The sequence below is a fragment of the Mya arenaria genome, chromosome 6 (assembly GCF_026914265.1).
Source record: "Mya arenaria isolate MELC-2E11 chromosome 6, ASM2691426v1".
In the NCBI taxonomy this organism is placed as follows: Eukaryota; Metazoa; Mollusca; class Bivalvia; order Myida; family Myidae; genus Mya; species Mya arenaria.
Genome location: NC_069127.1, coordinates 30,027,121 through 30,039,015, shown reverse-complemented (window position 1 = coordinate 30,039,015; position 11,895 = coordinate 30,027,121). Strand labels below are relative to the sequence as shown.

Here is an 11,895-nt window from a genome sequence, read left to right as displayed (position 1 = left end):
TGATTTGAAATTGTCATTTACTATAAGGAAACTTGCGCAGCTTTCACTAAACACATGGCTGGTTGAGGAAACATATTTTGTAAATCAAGAAAACAAGACCGATGTAGCTACGTTTTCAAACTTTAGGTAAGAAACACATTTATTTTTCTAAAAATGTCTGAAATTAAATGTCATCTGTTTCGCAACCCGTTTGACCTTCCAGTAGCCTAGGCCTCCCAGTGCCTGGTGACTGCGTTGCTTTTGTCTTCTCGCAAATATAGCGGGAAATTGGCTTTAACTAGGGTCCCTTCGGTGCGGGGGCATATGGTGGGGGTTAACTAGCAGATCGTTCCCGCAGGGCAGAAGTTTAGTCTAAAATAATAGACGTGTTATACGGGATTCTTCCAATCCCTAACGTCTAAAGGGGAATGTGCAAAAAACGATTGAAATTGTTTAAAGTGAAGTATTTTATGGTTGAAATTGATCATAAAGAGTTATATTCATATTTTACCATGTACGCGAAATGTTATGTTGCACTAAACAAGCATTTAATGCATTAAAACAAGTTGTTCACCTTTCAAATAAAACGAAAGTTGACTGACACAGACAACAATTAAGCGAAGGGGAACAACTCGATACAATCGTAATAACTCGGCCTCCTCCGACAAAGCTTCGAGATAGACCTCGTTATACAATCGTAACAACTCGGCCATGGCCGAAGTGTTCCGAGCGATTTAAAACTGTGCCCTGAAGCCTTGCAGGTGCCCTTCATGTATATATCGTTATGTTTTGACAGAATGAAATGAAGAAAAGCCGTCAAACTCATAATTATAAGTTGGATATTTATTTTTGGTGTACGGAACTAATATAAAATAACATTATCTGGTAATATTTCTTGTTTTTATTATATTTTATAGACGCAATATGCTTTAACCCGGAATCCCGATCGGAACATTGGATTGTACGTGAAGGATTTGCCATATCAAAAATCTAAAAAAAATCCGTCAACGTACAATTATTTGGACTAGGCAGAAATTTTGCCCGGGCTTGGCTGGACCGAAAGTCAAAGTCCCCGCTATTCCCCGGACCTCGGGGGCCGAGGTTACAATTAACTGGTGCATGAAGGGTTTGGGTCTCTCAGAACCACCGCTTATATTTGTGCATGGTACAAGATCTTTCTCCTCTCTTCTGTCTTTCCCATTGAGCCACCATTGGACGTATTTTGTTGCACATGTTTCGAAATCCCCCATACCTTCATCTAATTTTTACCAAATTCACTTCCAATTCCTCTTTTTATGTCCCCAAAGGTGGGCATATTAAAATTGCACCGTCCGTCATCTGTCCGCCCTTGTGTCTGTCTCAATTACTCATGTCCAGGCTGTAACTTTCCCTTGTATAGAAGATTTTTAAAATAACTTGCCACATTTGTTCCACATACCAAGATGACGTGTCGCATGCAAGACCAGTGTCCTTACCTCTATGGTCAAGGTCACACTTAGGTGTTTATTTAAAGTGGAATTCTGCATATATTTATAAGGACAATGATTATAGGCTGTCGTGTCCGGGCTGTTACTTTTTCTTGTATGTACAGATTTTAAAATAACTTGACACTTGTGTTCGACATACCAAGACAACGTGTTGCGTGCATGACCCATATCCCTACCCCTAAGGTGAAAGATACACTTAGTGTTCACAATGGAATGCTGAATATAAGGTCATAAGAGTGTAGGTTGTCAGATATGGGTGGTATGTTAGAGGCAATTTAAAATAACTTGCCATATGTATTTGACATGTGAAGGCAAGAATTTTCCTGTTCTGACCTTGTTCAAAGGTCAATGTCACATTCGGGGGGCATTCGTCACATACTGTGACAGCTCTTGTTTTTTCCCAATTTTCTCCCAACCCTCCGCCATCTTTCTCCCCATCTCTTTCTTCCCCTCTTTATCCCCCATCTTTCTCCCCACCCCTTTCCCTCTTCCTTTTCCCCCTCTTTACAGTACTTTGTCTAAGAAGAACCGGGGATTTTTATATTCATGGAATTGAGGATGTTTTATACCACAATGAACTAAGCAACCTTGACGCACCTGACATTACTGCCCTTGGTATCATTTATTTTGATTCATGGCAATTTTTTATTTAATTTTAGATAAGATGTCCCAGCAACAGCAAAGAGTGGTGTCTTTGTTGCAGCAAGCTTGCTCTCTTTTGGGAGAATTGCAAACAACACAACCAGCACAGCAATCAATTCATAAAGTAGTAATAGTAGTTATACAGCTTCTACGTGTGCTAGGCCAACTGTTCGGCAGCTTTTCGCACCGTACAGGACTAATGGACCTGCAAGGCGACGGATGCAGCATCCGTCACCAAGTGATGAGTTTACCACATGGACTCATAGGTTTTTCTGCCTTTCAAGGATAGATCAGGTTAATAAAGAAAACAAGGTTTAACAAATCAATAAAACTCCCTTGCTTACTATCTTTTACGTTCTTTATTATAAATTTATAAACATATCTTCCGACTAGTATGTTATTGGTCAGTTTTTCATTTTTCAACCAAATGTGCATGTTCAAGCAAACTTGATTTCGTATTAGCCAAAAGGTTTGTTTTTTTCATGTTGATATATTTTACAGTCTAAACAGATATTTCTGTTTGTCATAACTTTAAATATTTTAAAATTTGAGGTTAATTAAAGAAATTATTAAATTAGTAAGGCATTTTACCTAATGTTGTTGCTGTTTCAAGCATGTTATATTCAATAGTGTATTTCAAAGTAGGATCTGTTATGTATAAAATAAAAACAGTAAGTTGAAAGTTATAATATGTCCTCATGATACTTATGTACTTCAATTTAAAAGCATTTTATTTCATGACTGAATTAATGAATTGAAAATTGCATATGAATCAATTTTGTTATCATATAGGATGGGACTCCATCTCGGGAAAAAAAGGGTGCTTCAGGAGGCGGGGCTAGGGGAAATTAAAATCACAATTCCAAAAACCAACTCCTTCATTGACCTAAGACAAAAACTGTCAGAGTTCTTTCCCAAATTAAAAGAGGCTGGAGGATTTCAACTGCTAAGATCTGCAGTTGGGTCCAGAAATTTGCTGGAAGTGATCCGTTTGCCACCAGAAGGCTACACAACACAGTATTTAGCTGACAGATGTGGCCTTGGACAGGCCATGATATATGTCCGACAATTACAGACATGTCTGTCTGTAAGTCCTGTGAAAAGTCAGAGTGGAACGGTAAATATGCTTTGAGTTTGTGTTTAAAAAAAATGAAACAGTAACTTATTGACATGCCCTAAATTTGAATGTTCATGAAGATGATGAACTGAAACTAATGAATTATTCAGGGAAGAGCGTGCAGACAACTTCTTTAAACCATTGTATAATACCGGTACATGTAGTTGCATTAATTATTTTGCTTTATTTTTACTGGTCCAAAGAAATAAATTGAAAAAATCATAGAATAATTTGAATAATTGTCAAAAAGTGTAAAGTTATTTAAATAACTTTGAACTTCATCACTCAGAACTACCAATAAGGTCAAAAAGCAGATTATGATATGCACTCAAAAGCTTTAAGAAAATAATGTTTTTACCAATTGCTTTCAAAGAAAGAGGGTTCTTGACTGATTTCTACACAGTAAATACATATATCTATGTTTCTCATTCATCGTTGCAGGAGGTTTTTCATGAGAAGTGCCTAAAGTGTGGAAATGAAGCATATAGAAGTCTGCGGAAATTCTGATTCGGTAAGGTATCATATGTTATGATGTAATTCATGAATACCGGTACCGGTTTAATTTACAAGAACCTTTGTTATTGTTCATTATGCCACTTTTAAGTTCACTATATGGATGATTTTTTAATGCATGCACAGATGATTGGGATTGATGTATAAATGTTTGTATAGAAATGATTTTCTTTTATGTTACTATTTTAGTTGGGCATTTATTTGCCTTCTTAAGTTATCATAAGTAAAGTGCATCTTATGCAATTTTGGAGAAAATTTGCCTCAAGCTCCTCTATCCACTAAGTGCCGTGTTTGTTTCAAACTAAGATAGATGATCATCAAGGATATATTTTCTTCAGTAAAGTTTTAAAGTAAGAGTATTGTTCTGATATTTGTCTTGTATAGTAGACAGTAGAAATTTATATGTCACTAAATGCATGAGTTGAAGTATCAGTTTTCAGTGAACATCTAGTTTAATTATGCCCCACTTCGAAGCAGAGGGGTTATATAAATTGCTTTGCACATGTCGGTCGGTCTGTTGGAAGACCAAAGCTTGTCCGAGTGATAACTCAACAATTCCCGGACCTATGGTCATCAAACTTGACATGAAGATTAGGTATGACCAGTAGATGACCTGCCTCATATGCATCCAATGTCAATGACAAATCAGCTGTCATTTCAGTCCATGCATATTTCATTCAATTGTCCAAATATTTCTGACAACTTGGCACTCAGGGGGGCATAATGTTTGACTAACATCTCTTGTTAATATATCCATAATGTGGTTGCCTTGATTACCAACTAGAAACACTTAGAAAACTATTAGGAACAATGTCGCTTGGCAATATAAGAGTGTCTTCTTATTAAATCATAAACTGGTAAAAGAAAATCGATCCGGAGAAGAAGCGAAGTAAATATAACACCTGTTTAAGTTCAAAAGTGTTCCCTTTAGATTTGTTTTGTTTCATGTTGCTTAACCTTACTTTGACCAACAGCTGAAAGTGAGCTCTTTAGGTCACCAGAGCACGAAGTGCTCTAGGTGAGCTATTGTGATCGGTCTTTGTCAGGCGTCCGGCTGTCAGTCAGTCAGTCCGTCAGTCCGTCCGTCAACAATTGCTTAAAAAACATATCCTCTTGAACTACCTGGATGAATTCAATGAAACTTTACAGGAAGCTTCCTTGGGTGACACTCTACAAAAATACAACAAGGGGTCACGATTGATCAACAACAACATCATTATGAAGTTCATCCATGAGGAATAACAAATTCAAGGAAGTTTCAAATAAATGATTGTAGTTGCTCCTTGACCAAATATCTAATTAATGTACCAACTTATTTTTTAAATCAATATGAGATCCTGATTGCATGATTTTTCTTATGATTTGTTTGTTATGTTTTGTGTTCATATTGATCATTTTTGTTTGAATAAGCAGCATGTTTATTACTTTGCAAATGCCTGTTAGACTGTTTGTTGGAAAACTAGAGAATGATTTGAACTATGTTACTCAAATAGTAGGTGGGTTGATCATAACAAGTACCGGTAGATGAACCCTATCAATTTCAAGATAAACAGGAGGAAGGTCATGGTGAAACTTAACGCAAAAACATGTCTGATCAATATAAGAAAATTCAAACTCATTAATTTGGTGCCATCAGGGGGGAATACATGTTGTACAAACATCTCTTGTTTAGGCCTGAAATGTTTGTGCCTTAAAGTTATAACCCTTTCTGTCTGTTCACATTTTCAATGTATTTTTTCTTTATAACAGCTTCAAAACTATTGAATTTTTCAACTTTTAACTTTAAACACTCACTTCCAGTAACAATGTGTTTTTTCTTGACAAGTTTTATTATAAAACATTTATAGTGTCAAGATTTATAGCCCTTTATAACCTACATGTATTAAAATTTAAAAAAAAAATTGATATGTTTTGAAAGGAATTCAATGAGACATAAATAAAATAATGGCAATATGACCTTGAAAAATCAAGAACCACAACTCTGACCTGTTGTCAAAGTGCTTCCCTTGATTTGAAAGAAAATGATTCAGCATAATAATATTAATCAATATATTATATATTGATAAGAAAGGTTTTGGATGAAATTAACAGTCATTTTTACAATAAAACAGTCACATAGGGATTATATTTATCAATAGGCCAGGGTAAAAAATGAATATCAATATATATATATAGCCTGTAATTCACACTGGGTTTTCATGTGCCGGTACAAATAGAAGGTAAATTTCGAGCTATTGAAATTCATGTAAAGTCCAATGACTCTATTGTTTCCCAAGTATTGTGTGTATATTAAAAAGGTATAATTTTGTTTGCACTGGTGGATTAGCTTGGGAAAAACAGAATATCTATAACTGCTGGCTTAAACTATTAAGAGGCTATAATTTATTCCATTTTTAAATATCAAAAAAACAGTTAATGGTTTCTTGAACCAACATATGCTAAATATGTTCAGAATACTTGTACAAGTAGTACTAATGCACAATTTTAAGACAATTTACTATTTTGCAGAAAAGATGTTCGTTCCTGTCCAGTTTGTGGAATGTCTGTTCCAGCAGTTGATATTGAGCTCCATGCAGATCAGTGTTGTGAAAATGATCAACTCGAAGGCTTTAAGACAGGGCCCGTAAAACACAAGTAACCAATTATTTTGAGTACCGGTACATATACTAAGCTGAATATATAAATTAAATGAAAAAAAAAATGTAATGAGGTGTCTGTTGAAATTCTGTATTAAGTTAGTATCATTGTTTATCTCATTTAGAACAAATGGCTATTGGCTAGATTACAGTATGCCTTAAGGTATGGCCTACAATTCGAGAGGTGAAAGCGAAAAGGTTATATCTGCTTCTTTATTTAATGTCACTTAGAACCTTTTCGCATTCACTCCTCAAATTGCCTGACTGCCTTTATGTTACCATAGCTGTAAATAAGTCGTAAAATTCAACACACATGTTTACCCTAAGTTTTTTAACATGGTATTTGACACAGGTATTCAAAAAAGTGCCTTTACCCTGGGAATTATATGTTTAAATGGAATAGCCCTAAAGTTTAGTTGTATCATCTATAAATTTCTATAAATGCAGGTCTCTAGAGGAGACGGTTACAGAGATTCGGGGTAAGCGGAAAATAAAAAATGGACACTGTCTATAAGGCGCACCAAAATCATAGAAACAACAATGGAAATGATGGCAGATGCAGATGAACAGGATTTGGCGTCAGAGCTTATGGTCAAGTTCATAGGGGAAGACGGGGTGGATGCTGGTGGTCTTCGAAGAGAGCTCTTTAGTCTTGTGTTTGAAAAAACTCCTCTCTTAGACAGAAATACATTTTCCAATGAAGCATGTTCACTTCAACATGGAGAATATATTATTCTTGGAAAGCTTGTGTCTTTAACATTTATCTATGGGCACCCTGGATTAAAGACATTGCATCAAACTATCATAAAATACATATTGAATGAAAAAACGCCAACTACAGAAATCCCTTTAGCAGATGTTCAAAATGCCACTGTACTGAGGGCTATAGATACAGTAAGGATCCGTTTTTAAAATATTTTTATTGCTAAATAATAGCATTTTGTAACGAGAACCACTACCACCATTTTACACTTGAAAGGAGAGCATATTTTCACAACTTGGTGTGTCACATATTTTGGTCCCGAATATAAAACAAGAACCATTAAATGGATCTTATGAGCTTTAAGTATACTGCACAAGTTGCATTACTCAAACTTATATTACAACTTTTTTTTTTCCATTTTCAAAATACAATAATGACTAAGTGCAATGAGAAGATGTGCTGTGCAATGTTTAGTATTAAATTGTAGAACTAAGCTGCAACTGATGATTTGTTGGAACTGCACTTTATAAAGCAACACTGTTTATCACCTGGTCAATGTTATGGTACACAAAGTAAGTGAGGGTATTATTAGAACTTGCATGTTGTCATGTCTCTCCGTTCATTCAATCCAAATTTCATTTTCTGTCCATATCTGTGTCAATCATGGTTTGATTTGAAAGTTTTTTGGCAGAAATGACCATCATAGTATAAGGATGTGTGTGCACAGGACTCATGTCCTTCAAGGTCAAGGTCATAGCAACCTTTTGAACTTTAAGCTAATTTTGTTATAAAAGGCCTTACTGATGATGTGTCCAGTCCATACCTTTCTCATGTATGGTTGTTTTTTTAAATATTTTGGCAGAATTGACCACAATGATATGGGGAAGTGCCTTGTTTTCATAAACTGTTCCATTCAGGCAGTTTTCCTAACACTTGGGCTTACGGCATTTATCATATTCTGTGATAGCTCTAGTTTGATTTCAATTTCAGATCCAGAAAGCATCATCTAAGGAGGAGTATATGGAGGCAGCCATAGAAACAAGTGATTTGTTAGAAAGATCAGGCTTCAACAAACCTCTTACACAAGATTCCTCTCAATCAGCAGTCTACACAGTTAAAGAGTACCACATTTTCTACAGGTGCTTTGGCCATATTAGACAGTTCATGGATGGTGAGTGATATAATAGTCATTTATATCATTTGCATGGATGTGTTGAATATAAATGTGTGCATTATAAATGTATCATTCCTTAAGTCTGGACTTAATACACAAATAATCATTTGATAGGCAATTTACTCAATACAGGGTCTTTATTTGTACTTTTCAATAATTTAATTTCATTTAATTTCTTGGTTATGCCTTTGTTTTTGATATGCAGGGCTGAAACTGCATGGAGTTCTGGATATAATGATACTTCATCACCAGGAGGCAACACAGTTTCTGGGCGAAGCTACAGCTTTAACTGCAGAAGTGGTGAATAACTTTTACAGTTTCAGCTTTTCTGACAAAGGGGATCCAAACTGGGAAACGGAAGAGGCAATTGAATACAACTTTCGCTGTTTCATATGTCAAGTTAAGAGTAAGTTTTCCACACCAACATAACAGCATAAGTTTCCTGGAAATGCATCCATTAAATGATAATTGTGCTCTAGCTGAGCTTTTCCAATCGCCCAACGTATGTCATCTATCGACAACTTCTTCTAACCACAGAACCAAATTGCTTGGCCCATTTAATTGAAACTCAACGGGGATTTTACTTTGTGGTGCCCTTTTGAAATTAGAATTATTCAAAGACATTAATTCAATGTAGAACACTGGTTGTCATGAAAATTGAAAGGAAAAAAACTTGACCTAAACTGTAAGGCCTTCCCTTAAATATTTGGTGTGTATAATGATAGTGTAATTGTCCTATAAAGACCTTTGAAAGACTTTTCTTAAACTGCCAAGCACAGGCCTTTGATATTTGATATGCAGTCTTGTGCAGTAACCAAGTTCTGCCCCTGGGTCAAAGCCCGACTCCATCCAGAGGTCTCATGTGACCTATAGATTTTCCAGGCATTTTTTCGATACTCTTTCCTGAAACTTCACAGCACTGTCCTTTTAAAAAGCTTAGGTGGGTGAGTCAGGGCCACAATGGCCCTCTTGTTCATATGCAATGTAGTCATATTGCGCAGAAGAGCAAAGTTAAGAATTAAAAATACTTCTCTTTTGTTTTTAGCTCAGCTGTAAACAACCCATATCAGTCTTATCTGTTTGTTTTCAACATTCTATACCTTAAAAATCTTTTATAATTTGTGAAATATTTACTTCTTTTAAAGTATTTAGGCTTGTAATTGAGGTTATCTGACTGATAAATGATGTGAACTGATTTTCAATATGATTTAAAAGGAAATTTTAAAACAAATAGCACGTTATGAAGCTTAGTTTCCTGATATTGGGGCCTTGTCCTGAAAACTGTTATGTGGTCTCATAAAGACCCATAGGGTCTCAGATGAGCATTTCAGGGCTACAATGGCTCTTAATGAGTTGAGATTTAATTTAGTGATGTTCATTTCAGAAGGCCGGATCAGCTCAACTGTAATAAACATTTCCACAGAAACTGCTGAGGAAGACAGCATTCAAGTTACCCTTGAGCTGGTGTTGCAAGCCTTTGTTGGTTGTCCAGGATTACCAAAAGACATTCCATCTGGACTAATCGAGTTCAATCATAACAGTTCAGCTTTGAGCCATGTCAACACTTGTGCCCCTAGTATAACATTTCAAAATACATCAAAACTCCTAAAATTTGAAGATTTTGAGCGGACAATGCTGGATATCATTTTTGGATGTGAAGGCTTTGGCCAAAAGTAGTGATCAACTATTAAAGTTAATTGTTACTGAACCAGAAGTATTTTTATGTTATCGAAGTAAGAGCATTTAGTCTCCGCTTCGTCTGTCTGTCCTTTAAAACTACTGATGGTGATTGAATTAAAACTTGATACATAGAAAGATGACAATGAGAGGAAGAGCACTGCACAAGAACCATAATCCTATCATGCATATATGTATTAAGTTATCTCCACTTAACAATTTCTTTCATAATTGGTGCTTGTTTGGGCCTTACCATTGAAAAAAGTTTAGGTTATTGAAATAAAACTTGAAATATAGACAGATGGCAGGAAAGGCAGTAAACAAGAACCATAACCTCCCATTTTTTTATAATGGTTGCTTGTCTTAAAGTTATCAAGGGATTGCAATCAAAGAAACGTGTAGATAGATGGAGATAAGAGGAAGTACAGTTCCCAAGAATCGAATCCTATCCTGCATATTTATTTAGTTATCTCCCCTTTTGTTTCTACATACTTGGTGCTTGTTCGGCAATATTATGGAAGGTTATGAAGGGATTCAAATGAAACTTGGTATATAGTTAGGTGGCAATGACATAATGAAACATTTGAAGATGAATATCAGGCCATCATGCCAATTCCCTTTAAAATTAATTCTCAAGCCTGCCCATATCTTTCCAGGTTATGGTTTATTTTCAACTTGTGTATAATAATGCTACAGTCATTCACATTCTACCAGAATTTCAATTGTAGGTCAATTTTCTGCCTAGTATCCAAAGAATGTGGATGAATGGGGAGCATCCATAGCTACCAGTGATACCCTTTTTCTAGAAAACACCAACATTGGTTTTATAGAAATAGTTCATTGGCAATAACAAAGTGCAATTCACTACAAATGAGACTGATTTTCAAAAGATTATAGCGTGGGGATAATTGTTATATTCCTGCAATAAATGACAAATCATTCACTAATTAAAAACAGTGTGCAGGTGGATGCAGATTAGACTTTACTCACTTTTAGTGGAATTATATCTTTATTATTCATCTATAATCTTGGGGGAAAGAAATTTAATTTCCGTAAGGCACAACTATTAAAGTGACATTGTAGTATGTAACCATCTTGTGGTATGTAACATTTATTGTGGTCTTTCATGAAAAGAAAACAAAGTTATCAACACCCCTGAGCTGACTCCGCTATGAATGCTTTAGGGCCAAATGGTCCTCTTGTTAAATGGTTTGTATTGGCAATATTTGTAATCGAAATGTATGACTTGTATATCATGAATTTTGCTCATATGATTTTACAATGTGTTTTTTCTTGACAAGTTTTATTATAAAAACATTTATAGTGTCAAGATTTATAGCCCTTTATAACCTACATGTATTAAAATTTAAAAAAAAATTGATATGTTTTGAAAGGAATTCAATGAGACATAAATAAAATAATGGCAATATGACCTTGAAAAATCAAGAACCACAACTCTGACCTGTTGTCAAAGTGCTTCCATTGATTTGAAAGAAAATGATTCAGCATAATAATATTAATCAATATATTATATATTGATAAGAAAGGTTTTGGATGAAATTAACAGTCATTTTTACAATAAAACACTAAATATCATGACAGTCACATAGGGATTATATTTATCAATAGGCCAGGGTAAAAAATGAATATCAATATATATATAGCCTGTAATTCACACTGGGTTTTCATGTGCCGGTACAAATAGAAGGTAAATTTCGAGCTATTGAAATTCATGTAAGAGTCCAATGACTCTATTGTTTCCCAAGTATTGTGTGTATATTAAAAAGGTATAATTTTGTTTGCACTGGTGGATTAGCTTGGGAAGAACAGAATATCTATAACTGCTGGCTTAAACTATTAAGAGGCTATAATTTATTCCATTTTTAAATATCAAAAAAACAGTTTATGGTTTCTTGAACCAACATATGCTAAATATGTTCAGAATACTTGTACAAGTAGTACTAATG

The 11,895-nt window shown here is 35.0% G+C and overlaps 1 protein-coding gene across 4 annotated transcripts; it reads left to right on the top strand.

The window, feature by feature from the left end:
• The first annotated feature begins 15 nt into the window (after positions 1–15).
• On the top strand, positions 16–10,247 carry LOC128239278 (uncharacterized). 4 transcript variants are annotated; one of them, XM_052955849.1, is made up of 9 exons: positions 16–126; positions 2,126–2,402; positions 2,901–3,225; positions 3,667–3,736; positions 6,247–6,372; positions 6,822–7,268; positions 8,068–8,248; positions 8,457–8,657; positions 9,636–10,247. In XM_052955849.1, the coding sequence occupies exons 6-9, from the start codon at positions 6,915–6,917 to the stop codon at positions 9,926–9,928; spliced, it is 1,029 nt and encodes a 342-aa protein (XP_052811809.1). In that variant the 5' UTR covers positions 16–126; positions 2,126–2,402; positions 2,901–3,225; positions 3,667–3,736; positions 6,247–6,372; positions 6,822–6,914; the 3' UTR covers positions 9,929–10,247. The 4 variants fall into 4 exon arrangements, with proteins under 4 accessions (XP_052811809.1, XP_052811810.1, XP_052811813.1 ...); XM_052955850.1 differs by having other exon boundaries at positions 3,667–3,741; XM_052955853.1 differs by having other exon boundaries at positions 8,457–8,551; positions 9,636–9,739.
• Positions 10,248–11,895: the final 1,648 nt, after the last annotated feature.

Excerpts from the sequence above, each read along its gene's own strand:
- LOC128239278 (XM_052955849.1), top strand. The coding sequence starts at position 6,915 with ATGGAAATGATGGCAGATGCAGATGAACAGGATTTGGCGTCAGAGCTT. Across the intron at positions 7,269-8,067 it reads TACTGAGGGCTATAGATACA|ATCCAGAAAGCATCATCTAA; the intron begins GTAAGGATCCGT and ends TTTCAATTTCAG. Across the intron at positions 8,658-9,635 it reads TTTCATATGTCAAGTTAAGA|AAGGCCGGATCAGCTCAACT; the intron begins GTAAGTTTTCCA and ends TGTTCATTTCAG.